General features: G+C 50.0%; 2 protein-coding genes across 5 annotated transcripts in view; one reads left to right on the forward strand and one right to left on the reverse strand.

Annotated features, from left to right (window-relative positions):
* Positions 1-22,860, reverse strand: part of Ift140 (intraflagellar transport 140) — a 74,779-nt gene that overhangs the window by 15,321 nt on the left and 36,598 nt on the right. The gene's annotated exons all lie outside the window — the stretch shown is intronic.
* Positions 1,226-21,709, forward strand: Tmem204 (transmembrane protein 204). Its single transcript, XM_005337843.5, has 3 exons — positions 1,226-2,167; positions 10,070-10,225; positions 20,909-21,709. Exons 1-3 carry the CDS (start codon positions 1,888-1,890, stop codon positions 21,151-21,153), a joined length of 681 nt encoding a protein of 226 aa, XP_005337900.1. The 5' UTR covers positions 1,226-1,887; the 3' UTR covers positions 21,154-21,709.

Raw genomic sequence — 22,860 nt, forward strand, 5'->3', positions numbered from 1 at the left:
ATGCCAAGTGCTGGAGACAACGTGCCCTAAACCTGCCCTTGCTCCTGGACATGCAGGTGGCAGCTACTGTGTTCACTGCCAGCTCCAGAGAGAACAATCCTGTGAACACCCTTGGGGAAATGAGGGACCAGTGGTTCTCAGGACCAACACCTGGCCATCGGCTGGGCAGAGGCAGTTTCAGCCTGTGTGCAAAGTTAGGCTTTTTTATAAAGTTACATTCCATCATGTGACCAAAAACTCCAGTCCCAGGAAACAGGAGTCTGGTGTCAGGAAAATGCCACTCAGGACCTGGCTGGCAATGCACTCAGGTAGGAAACAGCCAAGAGGCTGCTCTCCTACACCTGGGCCTTGCAGGTAATAGGACTCTGCACACAAATGATGTACTGTGCTTTCCCCCCAAGGTGGGTTCAGGTGAAACATGGCACCTGCATCTGTGTTCATCCCTGCAACTCCCAAGCCCTGGAGGATGGGCCCCAGTGCTGGGCTGAGGTTTCTGCAGATGGAAGAGTATATCAGACCCTTCTGCTGTGTTTGTCCATTGATACGGATGGGTTCGAAACAAAACAAAGGAGCCTTCCCAACTCCCTGGCAGCATGACAGCATGCCAAGTCACCAGTCTCATTCTGTGTCTGGCCTTGAGGCAATGACAGTCACATCAGCATTGTGCACAGATGGCTAAAATCCACATTTTCTGTCCCAGGCTCTGCACCATGCCCCACCTCTACATGTCCACAATCTCACCTTGTCTGGCCACCTCAGGGACCACCTCAGCAGGAGGTTCTCTTTGTGGGGCCTACCCCTTCAGCTTTTCCCTTGAGGCATATGGCCTCTGCCAGCAGACAGCAGCCTATCTAAGGGGTGTCTCTCCCTCTGTTCCTTCCCAGTGTGTGTCCCTACTCAAGGGCAGGCTCTGGTGCTTTGTGGTCTATAGTGCCTATTATGCAGGGAGACACCTGGAAGACTGGGTGCTGTACCCTGAGGACCTGTTCTACAGTGTCCCTAGACCCTTGGCCCAGCATAAGAGCTGCCGCCTCTGCAGCTGGCCAGGCTCAAATGTGACAGGTGATTAGAGTATGTGGGCTAGCATCCCTGGCCTCTCTTTGGGACAGGAGGGGGAGGGGCAGTGGCAGGGGGACAGCTGGAGCAGTTAAGTCTCCCCAGGCCTTTCCCGTCAGGAAATACATCCTGTTGGTGTCTGGCTCTGTGGTAGGGCTGCTATTTGTTGCAGTTGGCTACGCCTCCCGCTCACCAAAAACACCTCACAAACAACCATTTCCTCTCTGCAAGAGACGGGGAAACTCGAGCTTGCACACACACGCGCACACACACTTCCTTGCAGCAGGCTCTGCTTTCCAGGACCTGCCATTTGAGTCGGAGGCACTGGGACAAGGCTCAGGCAGCAGAGGCGGCTGAACTCTCACTGCACCCGCAGCCCTGCTGGGAGCTGGTTCTGAGGAGAGTGCCCAAGCTGACTACCCCACGGCGCCTGCCTCTTGAGTCACTTTCTGCTTTCTGCTGCTGCAGGCAAGAAGAGGTGCTGTGGACACGGCCTCCTGGCCTCTGGTTCCCAGGAAGACGGCACACTCACAACTCTGGATTCTTGCTGGTGCTCCTGTTTCCTGCCTAGGATGGGCCTCATGGCGACCGGCTTCAGCACAGGCCTGGCCTTGCTCCAGGTGCAGGAGGGAGGATAAGGCAGGGCCGTGAGTGGCTCACCTGGACCTGTTCCATGGGCCTCTCCCCACATACCCCTCTCCTGTGCCTGGCTGGAGAATGAGTGGCGACGTCCTCTAGCTGCCCCAGGTAGTACCTTAGCTCTCCCTGGGCACGCAGCACCTGAAGGGGACTTGGCATCCTCTCTGCTCTAACAGACAGTGCCGGCCAGTGATGGCCATCCAGAAGCTTGTGGCCACAGCTGTGCTGGTGGCCCTCGTCTCCCTCATTCTCAACAATGCAGCAGCCTTTACCCCCAACTGGGTCTACCAGACGCTGGAGGATGGACGCAAGCGCAGCGTGGGGCTGTGGAAGTCCTGTTGGCTGGTGGACAAGGGCCGGGGTGGCTCAAGCCCTGGGGCCAGAGCTGGGCAGGAGGACGCACAGGACTGTGAGGCGCTGGGCTGGGGCTCTGAGACAGCAGGCTTCCAGGAATCTCGAGGAACCGTGAAATGTGAGTCTGCTTATTTTTGTGTCACCTTCAGAGGGGCTGGGTGAGGGAAAGCTGTGCCCAGGCCATTGGGAGAGGGAAACTGGGCCTATGCCCACCCTCACTTGGTGAGCAAGGTCACAAGACTTGCTCCTGCTTGGTCCATCCTCTGCCTCTCGCTCTTTCTGCAGGGAATTCACCTTATACAAGTGGGGGCTTTCTCTGCCATTACGAATGGCTGAAGGACAGGTACAGTAATCCAGTCAATGAAAGACATTTTTCCTTGGCTGAAAAAAATTTTGTTGGGCTAGGGATGTAGCTGAGTGGCAGAGCACTTGTCTAGTACATGTGAGGCCCTGGGTTCGATCCCCAGTACCAAAAAAAAAAAAAAAAAAAGTAAAATAAACAAGAAGTTTAAGAATACATGGCTGAGTTCTGACTTAATTTCCATACTAGTCAACTAATCAGGACCTTTAGGGCTGTGAGCAGCAGCAAGGGAGACTCCTGGGGCCTGACTTCGGCTGGGATATGTGGAAGGAGGCCAGGGAGGCTCTGTGATGACAGAGGGCAGAGTGTTGTTCTGCCTTCAGGCTCCCCACTCTTGTCCAAAGGCCTATCTGCTGCCCTGGAAGTTGGGAACCTCACTCTGAAAGTGCAAGGCATGGATCTGGCTCTGAATAGACACTTGCTACAGAACATGTAATCTACAAGAGTCACTCTGCTGAGATTCATGTTCTCCCCAGATTGTGGATGACCCCTTAGAACTGCTAACTGGGTGGGGGGGGGGTCTCAATCGCAGACCCCAATGTCTCAAAGTTGGATCTTGCCTGTTTTGGAAGCAACACTAGCCTGAAAGACAATGTGAGGCATAGGCTCTGAGTTGCTCCTGGAAGTCCACAAGCAACACTGAGTGCAACGGTCAGTTCAGGGCCCTGACCTGCTATGAGCCTGGAAGCCCAGACTGGGGACATCCCACTTCACAGGTGGAGAAGCTGGTAAAAAGAATGGTCTGTGTCCTCCTTCATCCTTCACAAGCAGGGAACAAGAGCCTTTTCTTGTTTTTGGTACTGGGGATTTACCACTGAGCCACATCCCCAGCCCCACCTCCTTTTCTCATATTTTTATTTTGAGACAGGGTCTCACTAATTTGCTTAGGGCTTTTCTCAGTTGCTACGGCTGGCTTTGAAATTGTGATCCTCCTGCCTCAGCCTCCTGAGCCAGTGGGATTACAAGTGTTCGCCATGGTGCCCAACAACAGCCTTCCTTTGAAAAAGACCAAAGCACATGGACATTTTCAAAAATCTCTACCAGCTCCCTGAACTCAGGTGTCTTGTGGGAAACCACATAAACACAGCTGAACTTGCGTCTCTGTGTGACCTGTTGGCAGAGAGCCTTCACTTTGGATTCTATGGTCATTCTAAGAAGGAAATCGAGCAACTCATGGCTCTGTGCCTGCCTTTTATGTGGGCTGTAACAACACACATAGACCTGGAGGCCTTGGACCTCCTGGCTTGGGGCTGGGACACAGGTAGGGTTTCTAGTCCCAGGGCTTTCACTATTCTTTGGGACCAGCACTGGACCACCTAGCAGGTGGGAACCTCCACCAGCCCCCGGCCTCTGCCCCGGGCCTCAAGGCTTCTCAATGGCCCAGGTGCCCCAGGTAGCTAGAAGCAGGCTGCCCCCACTGCCTCCTGCATTTGCACAGTCTTGGGGCAGGAGGAGCAGGGTGTGTAGCTGCCCTGATTCCCCTGCTGACCACTTGCTGAGGCCTGTTGCCTCAGACCAGCTGAACCCTTGGTCCCTCAAGGCCCATTCCTGTCTGTTCCTTCTGAGTGCTAGCCCCACTGCCGGTCCTCAGGGCTCCCACTTCCCTGAAACTGAATGCATGCTCTGTCCAAACACTTGACAAACTTGTTGCACGATCTTTAAATACTTCTCCTCAGTTAACGTGGCACTTGCAGGTAGCTGACCCTCAATGAATCTGAGCAGTGACTATTGGTTCAAACAATGGAAATGGTCCAAGTTTCTCAGGAAGGACTGAGAAGACCAAATTTAGGAAAACAGGCTGAACAGGTAATTTTGGTAGCCAATAAAACTTCTAACACATATTGAGACTGAAACATGATAGGAACAAAGCAGACCTTAGTCAGCATTTCCTGAAGGGAAACTACAGATCCTAACCCATGGGCTTGAGCCACTGGCAAGGGGGCAGCATGGCACCACACCCAGCAGTGTGCAGGTGGAGATGATGGTGTTGGCTCCTCTTCCTGACTCCTCCCATAAATGAAGGCTAAAAGTAGCCTCACTTGTTCCTCTCCCTACCAGCAGGCCCCTCTATCCACACAGCCCATAACAAACTTACCACTCCAACTCGTGTGCACCTGTGTGCCCAGGCTGATGGACAGCTGCTGCCTGAGCCCAGCCTCAAAATGCTCCTGTTAAACCCCACCCCTCAGTCCATAGGGGTCTAGAATCAGCACTCTGGGGAGGGGCAGCCATGAAGGGCACTGCCTGGACAGGTGGAGTCAGTTTAAGGCCGACATCCTCCTTCAGGCTGATTTTCCCCATGGACAGGCTGGTGGCCAGTGTCATGGGGCTGACATGGTGGTTTCCTCAATGCCACCCTGAGAACCAGCTCAGGGCCGAGGTGAGGTCAAGACAGGTCACAGAACCCACACCGCAACCCCATGAGCAAAGGCACATCTGCCAGCTCTGTACCCTGAGGTCCTGCCTGGAGAATACTGAGCCAGAACCACTCAGCATGCCTCCCTTGCAAGTACCCCAAGGGCTGGCCCAAGAGACAGGAACAGGGGCTACCCCATGACACTCTGCCCTGTACTGCTGGGTGTCCTGAGCCAGCAGGCTCAGGGGCCATGAGGGCCAATCCTATGCTTATGCAGGTCCAGGCCCCTGTGTAGCACCTTTGTCACACTGGGACCTTGGATTTTCCCATCAGCTGGCTGTTTTGTTCCTATGGTGCCCATACTTTTATTAGTGATCAGGGTCTCTCTTCCCTGTGAGGAGCCAGGGGTCTGGAGAACTGCGGGTCCCTTTGACTACCTGACTTCAGGGCTGGCTTCATTTTTCACATTTATTCTGCTTCCTGTAGTTCATGCATTCTGTTAGGCTCCCTAAGTCTGAGGCTACCTGTGAACAGATGAACATATAACTGAACCTAGGGGCGGACCAGCTGGACCCAGTGTTCCCAAAAGGAGAGCCCCACCTCCGTTCTCAGGAGGCTCATGAGTATCATGCTGGACATCACACACTCCTGACTCGATAGGCTGGCTGGCTACCTGCGCTGACACCCTGCTTGGCCAGGCACATTTGTGCCATGCTTTCTAGGGGATCATCTCAGGCTGTGAACACAGGCAGCATCAGGACTGGTGACATATTAGACATGGTGGATCCTACAGGTGGATGGCCATGGGAACGAATTTCATCAGGAGTTCTTCCTTCTCAGATGGAGTGTGGCTCTGTGAGTGCTCCCTGTGGTGAGGCCACTGGGACCCACATTCATGCAGAGGCCTGCATGGTGGCTTATGGGGTGGGTGGCCTCACAGAATCTTTGTCACAGTGCTGCTAGGAAGATGCAAGAGCCAGCTGAGGAGCAGGACAGTGAGAGGGCAGGGCTGTGGGTGGAAGACAGGCCAGGGGTCAGTGCATGCTCCCTTCTTGGCTCTGGGAATGGTGGTCTTCTGGCCTCATGGCAGCGACATATACAGCCACAAGAGCCTCTCAGGCCACTCTTCTCCAGCCAGCAATGGTCAGCCCCATTCACTCAGAGGTCTTTCCTGGCCTTCCAGGTGGAGCTTGGGGTACCACTGGGCCATTCCTATACTATTAATAGTCGTGCCACAGTTCAATACCTTCCCAGTTCTACCATCTTAAAGTAGAGAGGTTACGGGCAAAAGTAACTACAGAGTAAGTTAAGTGTATAGATGACAGAGCATTATGAAGAACAGCAACTTCCACAGATAGTCACAGATGGTTTTCCAGATCAGACTGGAAAGGAGCCTCAGGAGCACATATTGTCCTACACATGGAGACGGCACCCTACAGAAACTTGCAGGTACAGCAAGAAAACGACCAAGAATGTGGAGAGAGAGCCTACAGAATGGGAGAGTCTTTGCAGCTGTTCTTCTGACTGAGGATTAATATTCGGGATATAAAAAAGAACTCAAAAACTTACCCCCCCAACCACAATTAATAAATGGGCAAATGAACTAGACAGATACTTATAAAACAGCCAAAAATATATGAAAAAATGTTCACCACCCCTAGCAAACAGGGAAATGCAAATCAAAACTGCACTGACATTTCATCTCACTCCAGTCAGAATGGTAGTCATCAAGAATACTAATAAAGGCTGGTGAGGATGTGTGGAGGGGGAAGGAACACTTTTACACTGTTGGTAGGATTATAAATTAGTACAACCACTATGGAAATCATATGGAGGCTCTTCAAAAGACTAGGCTTGGAACCACCAAATGACCCAGCTATACCACTCCTTGGTACCTAACTCTTTTAAAGAATTTAAAGTCATCATGCTACAGTAATACACAAATACCCATGTTTACAGCAGCATAATTCACAATAGCCAAACTATGGAAACAATCTTGGTATCTGTCAATGGATGAATGGATAAAGAAAATGTGGTATATACACACAGTGGAGTTTTATTCAGTCATTTGCCGGAAACTGGATGGAAACTGAGAGCATTATATTAAGTGAATGAGCTTAATACAAAAAGTCAAGGGTCATATGTTTTCTCTCATATATGAAAGATAAAGAAAAAAAAAAGGTGGTGGGAGTATTATGAAAATAGATGGGAGATGAGCAGAAGAAAGGAACTGGGGAGACACCTGTTAGAGCTGACAATGGAAGGTTCTGCAGTCAGGAAGGTTCTGGAAAGTCGACCTGGGCCACCTGCCTCAGCCAAAGGGTTTGGTCCCTCAGTCTGGGGAAGTGAGAATAGCTAAGTCCTGGTTCCTCCTAGGCCTTGAGCCTCAGCAAACAACATGGTGTTATCCCTGTTTCCCACACTCCAGGCCACCAAACCAGGGCTCAACTCCCTTGGGGGTTCTAGCTCCTCAAATGCCACTTCTCTCTCCACATCATTCTAGAACCCACATCTACCCACTCTCTTCCTCTCCAAGTTGTGCCTGAACATGGTGGAGGACTGCCCCAATGCTGAGCCCCTAAATCAACAAGCGGGGCTCCCTTTAACCCATTGTGCATCTCCCGAGTCATGTTCTGTGGTTATTCTGAGGGTTAAAGAACATAAACTCTCCAGGCACCTCTATTTGCTCTCTGGCAGCACACTAATTGAGTAACTGCATGTGGGATGCTCTGATTGTCCAGCAGACCAGGGGCTTCATGCGTCTGTGGAGGCTCTTTATATATGCAATGTGCATGAGGCCTACTGGCCTCAGAGCTAGCTGCACCACCTCCAGGTTGAAGTGCAACACTGGAAAAAGCCTGGGATCTGGGAAGGGCTGCTCAAACTCCAAATGACAGGAGGGGACGCCATGGAGGAAACAGCTCAAAACACAATGGGCAGGACAGGCTGATCCTTGGTGGCGGGAAGTGGCACAGAGCCCCTGAAGACTCTGTGACTCCACAGCCTAAATATAGATGCAGCCCACAAGGAGCATGAATCACAGACACCATCCTGGCCTGAAGATGGGGTGGGGCACACATGGGGCCCTGAACAGATGGTTTGTGGCACAGGGCCCCATAAATAGATCTGTGTTCTACTCATGTGCTGAAGGGGCTTCTTTTACACTGCTTTAGTGGTTCAGAAGGACCAACAGGAAAGGGGTCTCGCTTCACGGTGGACAGCACGGGGGTTTTAAATAGATGTTCAGGACCACACCAGCACATGGCAAAAATAATTTCTTTTCAGTACTGGGATTGAACCCAGGGGTGCTCTGCCACTGAGTTACATCCCTATTATTATTTTTGAGACATGGTCTTGCTATGTTGCCCAGCCTGGCCTAGAACTTGCAATCCTCCTGTCTCAGCCTCACCAGTCGCTGGGATTACAGGTGTGCATCACCACGGGAAGGTCATTTCTCAGCCAGGATCTCTCAGTGACACTGCTGCTTATCCTTCCCCGTGTGGAGGTTTACCCCTGGGCACAGTCAGTACTAAAGGCACAACTGTGGGCCAGGAAGTATGCAGAAGTCTCCTGACAGTTGAATTTCCAAGGCCTGTGGACTCACCTCAAGGACTGCATATCTTCAATGCAACTTTACCCAACTGTGATGGTCACCCACCTGCCTGGGTCACAAGACTGGAGTGAGAGGGGGGAGCCTGGGGGCGGTCTGCCTTTGGTGTGCAGATGAGTGAGGGGAGCAGGGGAAGTTGGGGCTTTGGGGATGGGACAGAGGATGGCAGAGGAACAGAAACAGAGAGTGGCTAATGGATGCCCATCATTTGTGCGAGGGTGCAGAGTCCAGCACGTGATGGGAGGAGAGGTGCTACTGAGCCAGAGTGCTTTGAGCTATTCCCTGAACCTACTTTTTTCAACAAACACTGAGACTGAGCTATATGTAACTGCTCACGTTGGCAGTCTGAAACTGTCCTTCAACTATGTAAAGGCTCACAAAGACTTAAGCACCCTCCCGCCCTGTAGGCATCTGCTGAGGCACGAGGACAGGACACCCTCCATCCTCTGTGAGGCGTGGGTAGAGGGACCGACAAGTCTTCAGAATAGGTTGCATGTGTGCTAGCTACACTCACTTACACAATTAGGCCACCTGTCCAGTGCACAAGCCTCCCCACCTTCCTTGTCCTCATCTGGGCCATGAAGAGTGACAATGCAGTGGTCATCAGGAAGATGACAGCTCTTGGAGATTCTATTCTCTTGCTTGGTTCTTGCATTTCTGATTATGACATTTTCGGTGACCCAATTCTGAAAACCAATTGTCTATTCTCTCTCAACTCTTGGAAGAGCACCTTAAAGCTCCAGCGCATGCCTTTTAAAAACATGCTATCTGCAGCAACTTAACTTTGTGATTCAGAACCTCCTAACTACTGTTCCATCACAAGAAGACATGGAAATGCCAAAGGCTGGGGCTAAGTGAGCTGCTGCTGTCATGCACGGTCCCTCTATTCTAACCATGTTCATTGACAGACCCACTGTTGGCTTTGGAATAACCTGGAGCCTGGAAGTGACAGCATGGTGGGAAGACACCATCACCAGAATCCCATGGAGGCTTCTGCATGAGCTTTTACTTGGGAGAGGCAAAGCTTCTCTTTCACAGACATGCAACCAGCCCTCCCTGCTGCCCACCCTTCCTCATCAGTTCACTTACAGAGCGTTGGTCCTCCTGTCTACTCTCCTGGGACCAGGGTGTAGGGTGGAAAGCAGAATTGGAGGCAGGGTACAAGATGATGGAAGAAAGGAGTCAGTGGGGGCTCTTGATGTTGCAGACTCAGGTTTGGCTCCTGCTCTGCCCCTTGCTGGTTGTGACAAATTACTTAATGTCATAGGCTCAAGTTCCTCAGGAATGAGGAGGGAGGGGTAACAGCATAAAAAGCTGACTGCTAAAGCAGAGGGGGAAGGCTGGGCCCCTGCCACGGCATGTGGGGCAGGGACCCTGAGCATTATCAGTGGAGGCTTCCTTTTCCACTTTCAACCCACCGTGTGGCGCCTTTATGGAATAGTTGCAGCAATAAGACAAAAACCAGAGAAGGGCCACCTGAGGTGGGACAAGACCACTAGTACTGTGATGAGCCCTTAGTGGCCAGGGAGAGGCACGGGCAGGACCAGGGTCAGAGGTGGGTGGACAAGTTACTGTCTTTTTAAAGGCCTAGCAGAGACCCAGGGAGGATGAGTGCAGCCAGTGCACCTGACTCAGCTCCTCTCCAAGCTGCTTCCTGTGCTAACCATATGTCCCTTTCCTTCTTGATCTGTAGTGCAGTTCGACATGATGCGTGCCTGCAATATGGTGGCCACAGCAGCGCTCGCCATGGGTCAGCTCACCTTCGTCCTGGGGCTTACAGGCTTGCCTCTGATGTCACCTGATTCCCAGTGCTGGGAGGAGGCTATGGCTGCTGCATTCCAGCTGGCAAGTAAGTACTCTGGTCAGGCAGAGTGACCATGCCATAGCCCCATCAGACTGGCCAATTTGCTAGGGCCTCCTGATGTCATGGGGGTACCCCAGGGCCTTGGGTGACATGGGGGACAGGCTGCACCTCTGAACCTGGCCAAAGATGGTCCCCATGTTCATCCCTCCCTTACTGTGGGCAAAAGCAAGACAGACATGTGCACTCAGGGGTGAGGAGTACTGAGAACCTGGTCACCTGGCCTTGTGTCTCTTCAACCTTTTTCCTATTAAAAGCAGTGCTAGATTACTGGGGTGATGTGCTTTTCCCAGTCTATGGGATCTGTACCTGACCTGCCCTTCTGAAACCCACATGGGGGCAACTGAGACTCATGTTCCTGCTGTCTGCTCAAGCAGCCAGGGAAGAGCTGGTTTGTACTGGATAGACAGGAGAACCCAAACCTGACTCTGGCCTCCTGCTGCCCCAGCTCACAGGCATAGGCACAAGAAAGGCCAGACACATGTTCTATTGTCAACAGTGCTTCCCCTCCTTCCCTCAGTGTAACCCCTTCTTACGAGCAAAATAAGACACAGGACATGCCAGTGTGTCCCATGCTGCCCAAAGACAGAGGAGGTTCATATACGTGTGCACACAGAGCTTTTTTCTGTCTGTCACAGATGCAAGCCATGACCTGCCTCCCTCACCCCTGTGCAATTGTGTGGTGGGGCCCCATGTGAGGCCAGGATTCTTGGTTTGATGTAGCTCTGGGCCATTGGAAAATGAGCCTGTTTGGAACACTGGACCTGCCATCTGGGCTCATCTGGGCCCTAATGGGCAAGGTGGGACAGGGCATGAGAACACCTTGCTGTTTTTAAAGGGCAAGATCATGAGCACTGTCAATGATCCAGAGAATTATTCTGGTGGTTCTGGACAAATATCTGTAACCACCCCTACCCCCAACGACCTCTGCTCTAGCCTGTGGACTCAAAAGAGTTTTAAGGATCCTGGCCAACCCAGGGAAGTTCAAGTTTCTTGCTACTCACTTGAGACAAGTCAGCTCATCAGAAACACAAGGCTCCTGTCTGCAGGGCTTAGAGCATGTGGTGCTTTCCTTCTTAGTGTATAACCGCAGCCTTTCCCAGTGTCAAATGTACAGTCCCAACAGAGGAAACTGTGGGAAGTCTGAGGTGAATCATTCTAGGAATAATGGATCCTGGATCCTTATCTTTCTTGAGAAATGCAATTTCCAGAATGAGGCCAGCCGGCATTCTGGGCTAGAACGGGCCGGAGTATAGTAAGGAAACTGGGCTGAGTGCTATGAATAGCTGAGCAACATAGTCCTGGGAAAGTCACTTCCCTGTGGCTGAGTCAGAGCAGGAAGGCAGGATCATGATGTCCCAGTGGAAGAACACAAGGCTCAGTAGCAAGAGACAAGGAATTGCATCTTGGTGTCCATGGCTATCACTGTGAACTTGGGAAAATTGCTGAGCCAACTGCAGTTTACCTAGTGCTCAGCCCCAACTGGTTATGAGAATAAATGAAGTAGGTAGAATGAGATCAAGGATCAATTCTGCCTCCTTTCCTATTCCATGACTGAGGATAAAAACACAGAAGTCCAAATTATGAGACATATTTAGGAAAGTTATCTGCTTTGCCTTTTGCTGACCTAAAGGCCACAAAACAGGAAAAGTTTTCCTTGTTCTTACTAAAGCCAGGCCTCCATCATGTGTGACCCTCTGGAATTCCATCCCTTCAAGAAGGAAATGGAAGATTTTGAAAACATGATTGGAAAAACTGGGCTATAAAAAGATATTTTAGAAAGAGAACAAACCCAGAAACAAAAACTAAGATTTCTGGAAGCACAACACTGAATAGATGCCATAGAAAGTGCTATGTCTGGAAATAAATGGAAAAAGATTATTTTAGTGACATAAAATAAATGTAAGTAACAGTTCTAGATTCTGATCTCCTACCTCCTAGCAGGGTAATCAAAGTGATTGCTGTCTTTCTTACTATCTTCCTCCAAAGACTCCTATTTGGAATTATTAGAACTACTTGGGGCCTAGCACATCAGACTGAGAGCTTGTCTCCTGAAAACTCTGGTTTCAGAAGGCAGTGTTGCTTCCAAATAATACATTTTAAAATACCAAAATGGGGAAAAGTTTCACATTAACTAAAACTGGGCTGTTTTGCAGCAGTGCTGGAGATGTGCCAAAGGCCTCCAGGGTCCCTGTCCTGGTGTGTGAAGGTTGTCAGTGGTTACTGCACCCCCTGAATATTTCTAGGCCAGCACAACTTCTGAAAGGGCTGGACCAGACTCTTCAAAAATCATCAGACAGGTGGAGGTCAGCAGAAAAACCAGAACACTGGGCGGCAGCAGCCCTGGGCATTTTGGGTGGCTTTTCAAGCCTCCACAGGCTGCCCCACCCCTCCTGCATGACACTCCTAACAGGTCCGCTTTGCCCCAAAAGGAAATGCATTTGGTCTGTTTAGACTCGTTTCATTGACAAACAGTACAGAGAACAGTTATGTGCCTTTCTTCTATCATGCTGCTAATTTTAGCGCTGGGTTTTTTCCTGTGCTCTGGTCTGTTTTAAAGCCAGGGAGAGACTACAGGGCGCCAGGATGTCCTGTCACAGGACGAGGAAACGCCTGCTGTTACCTGTTGTCAAGCAAATCTCAATCCTAGAGCTGGGGTGAGGTGGGCAGGGAGGGGAGAGGAGATGCTAATGCACAGAGGGAGGAAAGCAACTAACCCCAGGAGGAGGCTGGAGAAACCTGGAAACCAGCAAAAACACGATGTGGGGGGCTGGGGATGTGGCTCAAGCGGTAGCGCGCTCGCCTAGCATGCGTGCGGCCCGGGTTCGATCCTCAGCAGCACCACATACCAACAAAGATGTTGTGTCCGCCAAGAACTAAGAATAAATAAATGTTAAAATTCTCTCTCTCTCTCTGTCCCCCTCTCTCTCACTCTCTCTTTAAAAAAAAAAAAAAAAAAAAAAAAAAAAAAAAAAAAAAGAAATAAAATTTAAAAAAAAAAAAAAAAAAAAAAAAAAAAAAAAAAAAAAAAAAAAAAAAAACACGATGTGCTGAAGGGAAGCTCCTGATTTATCCCAGAGAGATAAGGGTCTGGGCTTTTGTCTACCCCACTCCACAGCTGGTTCTGGACACCAAGGCCACACTCCGCCTGGCCCTGGGTTGGAAAAGGACCTTCCTTGCATCCCACAGGTCTTCACGTCAGGAATGTGCATATCAGCTGTCTGGTGGTTTAGGCTCATAAGTTCTGCCTAACACGTGCCATGGTGCTGGCATCTGCACTTGATTTTCTGAGTATGGTTTCATTTTACCTTAAAGTCGAAAACATTCCTTTCTGTCCATGCACTGGATACCTGTGGAAACCTGCATTTTCCCTGTAATGGATCACTCCGCATGTCAGACAGGCCTGTGACATCAAAGTCTATGCAGCTAGGTCTGCCAAGGTCCTTAGGAGACAAGACAGGCCAAGGCTCTTGGTACTCTAGCTGCCACAGGCAAGTTCACTCTACTTCCCTGCTCTGTCCTTCACCAGATGCCTTCTTCGCCCTTTCCGGTTTCTTTGTGTAACGGGCATGGCAGGCACAAAATGCCAGTGTTTTCCTGTCCTCTCCTTCCTGAGGCCCCTTTAGGGCACAGTTCCTATACCAACTGATCCATCAGCTCATTCAGATACAATACACAGAAGCCCTCCCAGAAGCACCTCAAGCAACAAGAGTGATGATAGGCTCCTTGCCTGTGTGCTTGTGACCCCAGGGGGAGGGAGGGCTGAGATGAGCAGCTGCTGCCCAGCTTGCTCTGTGATCCTTTTCCCACGTCTATTCTTTTACTTACTTTCTGATGGCCTCTTCTCTTCTCTCCCCCGCACCTTTCCCATGGTTTGTGGTCTTGCCAGCTGTGTGGGCAGGCACGGGTGGAAGAGGGCCAGACACATAGCCTACAAAGTGGTAAGCTTGTTCTGGCCCCCAGAACAAGCTCACCACTTTGTAGTTCCCGGTCATTCCCGCATGCAGCGTATGACGGGGAACTAGGGGCTTGCAGAAGTGCAATTCGGGAGGCTCCTCAGCTCTGCACTGGAGAATGGTCTCAGTCTTCTCAGGTGTGTCCTGGCTAGTGCTCCATCTGGGGACCAGTGCTCTATCTATACAGGCAGGTGTGGAACCCAGCTCCTGGGTTCCACACCTGCCTGTATCCTTGTTGCCATGTATCCTGGGATGAGTTCCTCCACCCTGTGCCATCTGCTTATGTGGAGGGACGTATGACCCTGCCCACAGGAGTGGGTTTTCAGGAGGATGCTGGTGGTGTCCTGCTAACTCTCCCCTGGAGTCCTGTTGGGTGACCCCCACACAGGGAGCTGCCATCCTCAAACTGCTTCCACTATGCCCGCACATGCAGAACTTGGGTTCTTGCATTGTACACCCTGGGAAGGCCAGCTGTCCTTTGTGGAGGCACCAAACTCTTCCTCTCCAACAACAAATGTTTATGGAAGCCAGCTGTCAGGCCTTGGGCCACATGCTGAGCTTTCTCTCACATTGATGAACTTGCCTGTGTCCATTTCTGCCTGCTCACACCTTTATCTCCATAGTTCAGAGCCCATCTGCGAATCTAAACTCATTGGTGCTACCCAGACCACTTCTGACACTGGGTTTTGGTTGTCTCCCATACAGCCAGTGCAGAATGCTGGTAAAGAAAGCTGCCATAAGCCTTCCCTGGCTCCACATCCACAGTTCCCTTTCTGGAAATAACAACTTTCTTATGATGGCAAACTCACCATATACTCAGGGTCACTTAGCTCATCCCCAGGGACGCTGACTAGATCCACCCTAGAAAGGATAAACATTGTTGAAAAGCTCACATCGTGAGCTGGTTGGGAATTTGCTGTTTTCTGGGGGTTGTTATGGGAAAATAGTTAGTCTTTGTTTATTCTGAATAATTCACTTCTCTGTCTTCTGTACCCAACCCCTGAGCACCAGTCTACCATCCCAGCTGCATGTCATCATCTCTCCATTCCTTCCTGCAACTGAGAATACCCAAGAACCTGAGGCTCCTGTGGAAATACATGATCCCCCTCCCCAGAACCATGTGGATCACCATCATCTTGCTGCACACAAATGCTGGGCATGCCAACCCCAGCGGTGCCTGGATGGTCTTATTCAGCATTCTCTTTGGAAGCCAGTGGTGTTAGATCTGAAGGACAGGCGTCTCATTTGCTGGGAGCGTCAGGGTCAGCCCCAGGGTCTTTCCTCTGATGCCACCTGTGTGTATATTAGACAGTCGTTCTGAAAGGAAGGCCTTGTGACAGAAGCCGAGGTCCTGGGAAGCAGGCAGGAAGGAAGGGAGAGAGGAAAGGGATGCTCTGGCTGCGTTGTAACTCACACTGACTGTGGCCAGCCAGTGCACAGGAAGAGGCTGTTTGCTTTGGCAACGTGACTTCATGGAGATGAAATCAACCCCATGTGCAGAACTGAGTGTTTGCTGAAGCTCTTCCCTTAGATGTGTTTCTGGACAAACTGATTACATCACTAAAATGTTTTGGGAGCAGAATCTTCAGGGTGAAAGGACACGAAGGAGAAAGGGAATCTTGTTTTAGAGGCAGTGACAGTGGGAAGCTTCAATGAAGGCCAGGCTCAGCTCAAGTTCATCTCCTTCCAGTCCTTCCTGTCTCTCCCAGCAGAGAAGGTCCCGAAAGTGAAAGCTAACTTTTAGAATAATGCCTGAAGTGCAGTGTGACAGACCAGCCAACTCCAAACATCTCTTTACCCACCTTAGGTGGCCCATATTGGCAACATGGTGCATAGCCATATGTACAATGTACATCTGCTTTCTTCTTTTTGTTTGCTTTCTACTACTGATTATAAAAAGGACAAACCCTTGTTCTACATGTCTGCATGGTCCATAAAGTCCCTTCTGTGTGGGCTCAGAGCAGGATATGGACAATGGCCAACCACAGGAGCTGACTGATGCTAACAGCTGTGCCCTCGTGCTTGTTCTTGCATGCTGGGATGAGGGCAGGGTCCCCTCTTTGCAGTATAAGTGTCCCTGTGCTGGCCTCATCTGCCCCTCCCTGTGCTCAGGTTTCTCAGGGTTTAGGCCCAGCCATGTTCTGAGAACTGTCAGCCTCAGCAACTTAGAGAGGCCCTCAGCAATTCAGCGAGACCCAGTCTCTAAATAAAATATAAAACAAGGCTGGGGATATGGCTCAACCCCTGGTCAGCAGCCCCCCCCCCACCAAAAAAAAAGTATGTGCTCTAAGCTGCACAAAAACAACATCCAAGCTTGGGCTTCATGCAGGTGAGTGTTTTGAGTCACCTTTGCAGCAGGCTTTCCTTTGTACTGTTCTGGAGAAGGTAGATGAGGTATAGACCCTGAATCACACTCCTGTTAGAGAAGTGAGACACCTGGAACTCTGGGAAATCAGCCCAGTGCTCCTGCTGCTGGGTTCCCAAGCATGGTTTTCAAGACAGGTGGTGAGAGAGGTGGAGACTTGGCTTGTTCGCCATACTTGCTCCATCATCTCTCTCACTCTTCCAACTTATATTTTTAGGTCACAGGTGGCTATGTCCAGACTGTTTGTGCCCCTGTGAAGTCTCATTTCTTTGATCAATTTATCTACACACTGAGTGTTCTTTAAACTAATACATGAAAAATCGTGTTTGTAGAAGCAGTTACATGTTCTGAAGCCTTTGTACATGGTAAGCAATATGGATAACTCTGGGGAAGCAATAAAGAGACTAAAATGGTTAAAACGGTCTACCTATTTAAAAAAACATACTATGCTGATCTTAAGAAAATAGCAAGGGCTCAGGGTAAAGCTCAATGGAAGAGTACTTATCTGGCATACACAAAGCTCTGAGTTCAATCCCTAGCAAAGCAAAAAGGAAAAAAGGGAGAGGGAGGAGAAAGAAGCAGACAATAAAGTACTATGGCTGTGGTTCTCAGTCCAATGCTGCTGAGTGCCAGGCAGGCAGAGGGAGCTGCTCTCCATTCCTTCCCAGTGGGCTCCTGAGGGACAGGGCCTGTCTGGGCTGGGCCAGGTCTCCATCTTGTGCTGCAAGGGGGAGCCGCCTGGGGCAGGAGGTGGTACTGCTGCTTTGCCCACTCTGCATCTGCTCCAGGATATCAGGCTTCCCATTTGTTTATAGAGTTGATATCTATGCCTACTGGGATGGTGGGACCTCACCAAATGCCACTCCCTGGGAGAGGTCCTAGCCCTTGCTTCCCAGCTCCTCTGGATATAGAGTTTAATTTCACCTTCACCCAAGAACACCAGTTCTTCAAAGGAAAACCCTAGGCCTCAGGCATTTGAGATCACTAGTGATGGTACTTTATGTGGTCCCTAGCTTGGCAGTGAGTCTCATAGGTCAGCTTAATACAGGCTATGCACAAGGACGCTGAAGGGCACCAGCTCCAATGTGTCTTCTTGACAGTGGTCAGTGGGAACTGTCCCCCTGATAAGTGCTGGTCACTAAAAAAAAAGCCTAGGGTGATATCCCCTTCATCTCCCTTTCCACACTGTAGCCCATTTCCTTTCACACCTACTGTGATTTGTCTTCAATTATATACTCAGCAAGTAACTGCTGAAACCATGGGGAGCGGGCGTGGGAGCATGTGGTCAATGAGTGGAACAAGCTCTAGGAGTGACAGACGAGGAGGCCAAATGACTCTAAACTGAGCTTGGAATGACTGGGGACAGGAGCCACTCCTTCTCAGCTAAAGGGAGTCAACTAAAGGGAGTGCAGCATGAGGAAAAGTCCAGATCAGATGGATGTGGCATTTTGGAGAAGCAAAAAAGGGCTGTGTGGCTGCAGGGAAGCTATGGGTAGTGGGGAGGAAATGGGAGGCTATGTAGGTCTGCCAGGCTGCAGTGCAGTCACCTTCTAAGGCAATGGGAAGTCTTGAGTCTTTAACCATGGGCTGAGGTGAGAGGGCTGAGGTGGCTCAGGGGTATAGTACCTGGCTGGCCTGCACCAGGCCCTGGGTTAGATCCCCAGCATGGCAAAACAGTAACAGCAAAACTCAGATGGTAGGGGAGATAGGAGTGCTTTCTGACGGCTGTGTGGGGCTGTGGGAGGAGTGTCAGATGGGCTGACAAAGTCTATGAGCATACCTGTGAACCTGAAAATGTGCTGCTTCCCATGTGCCCAGCTTCAGTGAGGCAGAATCTAAAGAGTGGCACTTGGAACATGATAGAAGGGCCCTCAGAGGTCCTTCCCCCACCCAGAGGCTCAGCCACACCCAGGTATTCTGCTAGCTTTATTCCTGTGCCTATGTTTAAACTGTACATGCAGGAACTGTCCTGTGTGTCCTCTGTGATATTTCCTGGGCCACATCTGAGGTATCCTGGTGAAATGCTTGCTCATACTCTCACTGAATTCCCCTGCTGGGCTGTTTACCATGGATGCGCATTTCAGAGGCACTTGATTTGGGGCCATGACTGTGAGTTTCCTTGAGTGAGACTACAGCTCCCAGGGCTACATGGTGCTATTCCCACAAGGCTGGGTCCCTGAGGGCAGGGCAGGTTCCCCTCTGCTTGCATGTGACAGTGCTTGGTATCTGCTTCCCTGTTAACTTTTCCATTCTGGTAAGCATGTCAGTCCTTTCCAGAAGGTTCAAGGTCAGCTCTTTCAATCAAGTTCTTGAAGCTTACAAGTCTCTAGATAAGGTCTCTTGCCAGCAATTACTTGCAGACAAACCCTTTCTTTTTTGCATCAGTGATATAAACCGACCTGACCTTAGACAAGGGAGCTGTGCGAGGTATGAGGTGGGGTCAGCCCTCCAGGTAGTGCCCCTTGATGGTACGGGGAGAAAAGTGAAGGATGCTATGGGATTAGGTCTGAGACCACATACCAAAATTTTAAAATGCTGCTGTAGCATGCACAAACTGAAGGGAAACTCAGGAAAAGGAGCATAGCATTTGTCATGACAGGGGTGGGTGGACCCCTGGTAGTACCAGCTGCTGTTCTGCGGGCAAATTCCTTCTAGCTTGCATTATGTTGCTTCATCTTCAGTCCTCATGCCCTGCCCTGCTTATACTGCCTCTCATCTTAGACACAAGGTGGCACCCTCTGTGCCCATCCTACCTCAATCCCAAGCATGACAAACTACTGGTTGGCAAAACACACCCAAAGACATCATGAAAATGAAGGGACACATACTGAAAGTGTTTTCACTTTCATAATACGAAACACTGGTATAATTGCTTTACTCCACTAATGCAAATGCTGATATCATACTCTCTGCTGGTAGAGAGAAATGCCAGCAGTTCCTGGCAGGCAGAGTGCACCATGGGTGGAAAACAAGCACCCAGAAGCCCTCCACACATAAACTTACAGAGCACCACACAAACATCCACAGCATGGTGGGTACTACTGCTACACAGGACAAAAGAGAGGCAGGTAATGTTCACTCATACTTTCCAGAAGCAATGTCATTGCACTGAAGTCATTGCTTGTGTTTTAGATGAGTCAAAGCCTATGATCACCCCATTCCTCATCTGTATGTCTTGTTCTTCATCTGTATGTCTCGGTCTTTCCCTGTGCCTATGGATACTGCTCTTTCCTTTGAGGCCACAAAGGGCCACGATTTGGTTTTCTGAGGAAAGCTGGGGCTCTGTGAGTGGAAGGCCATTGCTAACAGACACACAGGTCAATGGTGGGATAGTAGTGGGGGTTCAGCTTGGCAAAGCCCAGGAAGGGGATATGATCTGATCCAGCCCAGGTAATGGAAAGTTTGGTAATTTATGTATGAGAAAGACTCACCCAGGTCACCTGGTCAATGGAGGGTGCTGCTACTGGGGACGGAGTGGGACTGGCCTACTGTGTGCTATCTGGTATCTGGTATCTGCAGCAACAGTAGAGCTACAGGGCTTTTTGTTTTTTGGACCAGGAACACTTAACCATTGAGTAACAACCCCAGCCCTTTTTTATCTGGAGACAGGGTCTCATTAAATTGCTTAGAGCCTTGATAAGTTGGTAAAGCCAGCTTGGAACTCTTGACCCTACTGCCTACTGGTTAGGATTACAAGTGTGGGCCACTTGCCCAGCATAGCTGCAGGTCTTAACTGTTGGGAAACCCAGATGGTGGGGTGGGAGGGAAGAGAGGGCCTGGTGCTGCTGCCCAGAAGCTGGTCCAGGTGATTCTACCCCATCCATGTAGCTGGCAGGTCAAAGTGAGAGCAGGGCAGAAGCAGAGAACTGTGTGAGATCCACCTGGGTGGGCCACCCTCCTTAGGTCCCTAATCTCCACTCTCCATTCTCACCCTTTCTCTCTTCTTTGGGTGCACAGACTCTAGGCCATCTTGAGAAGAAGAGAATCTCTACTTCCTCTGAAAGCAAAGTCATGAACAAGATGACACACAAGAACAGGAATTTGGATTAGATAAGATTAAGGAAACACCTATTTTTGCTTTGAACTAAGCATTTATAAAAGTCAGAGGTCGATTTAACACAAAGTTATTGCTAGTTCTGGCTGAGATTCATCCAAGTAGGGAGATGCTATGAGCAGGGAAAGGCCCACACCTGGAAGATTCCAGGACCCACTGCAGCTACCAGAGTTGTGCCCCACCCAAAGCCCTAGGTCCAGGGGCTGGGGAAAGGGGTGTAGCTTGCTTTCTGGGGAGCTCTGGACCAAGTTCTGGCTCAGAACAGGACTTTCTGAGTACTTCTCTTCTGTCTGCAGGCTTCGTGCTGGTCATTGGGTTGGTGACATTCTACAGAATTGGCCCCTACACCAACCTGTCCTGGTCTTGCTACCTAAACATCGGTGCCTGCCTTCTGGCCACATTGGCAGCTGCCATGCTCATCTGGAACATTCTTCACCGAAGGGAGGACTGCATGGCACCCCGGGTGATTGTCATCAGCCGCTCCCTAACAGCACGGTTCCGCCGTGGGCTAGACAATGACTACGTGGAATCTCCATGCTGAGAGGCCCTTCTCAGGACTTTACCTATGAATATCTACTATAACAGAAAAGTTTAGAAATGGAGGGACTCTTCCATGTCTGCTTGTGTAGAGGTATGGGATAAGTCTGGTAACCCATAATATAAATCTGTATGATAACTTGTATATATTTACTGTGTTACATACAAATATACCCTATGTCTTATATGTCTTATACGTCACGTGGACCACCTGCTCCTCCAGTACCATTTCCCTTGGACAGTGCAGCATGGCTTCATGCCATGTGTTTCAAGGGCGAAGACGAGAAACTGAGACAGGGAAGAGGTGATGTGGCACCCTGCTCTCTGCCTGCCTTTGGGATTAATTCATTCTGAATCTGTTGAGAGGGCATCCCTGGTAATATTTCCTTTCACAAAGAAGAACACCCAGGAAGTTTTTCATAAAGTGTCCATGATATTCCTTGAGTGAATCAGAATTTATAACAGATGGTTTTATGCCATAATCAGATTAGTAGTATGCATTTTGCTTGACTATTTTTCTAAGTTAAAATAAATGCAAACCTCTTAACTTTATCTAAAAACTGTGTCTACCCTATCCATACTGCCAAAAGGGGAATTTCTTTAATGCTGATGTTACGAGGGGAGAAAGGATCTCCCTGAAGATCTGGTGGGAGTACATGGCCTTTATCCATGGTTCTGTGCAATGAAGTCTCTATGGACTCTGAAAACCATGGCCTTGGGATGGCAGATCAACAAGACATGGAGGAGAAAGAACTCTGCTAGTTTTCCCCACGGGGACCTCTAGCCTCTCCGGAGGTTCTGTGGGTGTGGCGTGCCTGTAGAACCAGGCTGCCTTCAGCTAAGCCTGTCCCTCAGTCTGCAACTCCCTAGGTTGGGCAGGAAACACCTCAGGTCTGGGTCTGCAATTCAGGGATCAGAACTGGCCCCCAAACTCAAGGCTGTCAATCAATGCATATAACTATAGTCCTGGTGGTTGGCTGGCTGGGCCTCTGCTTGACCAGGGTCACCAGGAGGTAGAAGAGGAGCCTAACATTGCACCTGACACTGGAGGCAATATGTAAGCTGGCCTCCTGGCTGCCCCAGAGCTTCCAAATGTCTACTGTGTTCAACCTTCCAGTGAAAAGAAAGTAATCAGTTTGGATTCTGAAGCCATGTTGTGCCAGGAATCTGTTGCTAGCCGGAACAAATGGTAAAATGGCACACATTTTAACCCACATAAAATGACTCATAATGAATGAAAAACAATTATGGACTAACCATCTACGACATACTCAGCCCACAGTATATAGAAATGACCAGACTCATGCTTGCAACTGAGCATGTTGATGTAAGCATTCAGTTCTTGCCTTCTTCCACTTGGCTCCTTTCCTAGCAATTGTTAGCACTATATGGATGACTATGTAGAAGCTCACTGAGGTTTAAAGTTGGCTATGGCATTTGTTCTGGCTGATCATGCTCACTGGAAATGAAAGTAATCCAAGAGAGGCTGGGCTAACCATTCGGTCTCTGCATGTCACCTCCAAACCAAAGGCCCTCTTTTCTACATGGCCAATGTGGACAAAGGTCCTTCCAGCTATAGTAAAGGACTGGCCACATTGGTCTGAGACAGGGAGTGAGGATCTCAGGGTGCTTCCCGCACCACAGTCATCATAGCATACAACACCTGCTTCAAGCAACCGAGTTTCACACCTTTCCATATTTTTCTACCTGT

Source organism: Ictidomys tridecemlineatus, chromosome 10 (assembly GCF_052094955.1).
Source record: "Ictidomys tridecemlineatus isolate mIctTri1 chromosome 10, mIctTri1.hap1, whole genome shotgun sequence".
NCBI lineage: Eukaryota > Metazoa > Chordata > Mammalia > Rodentia > Sciuridae > Ictidomys > Ictidomys tridecemlineatus.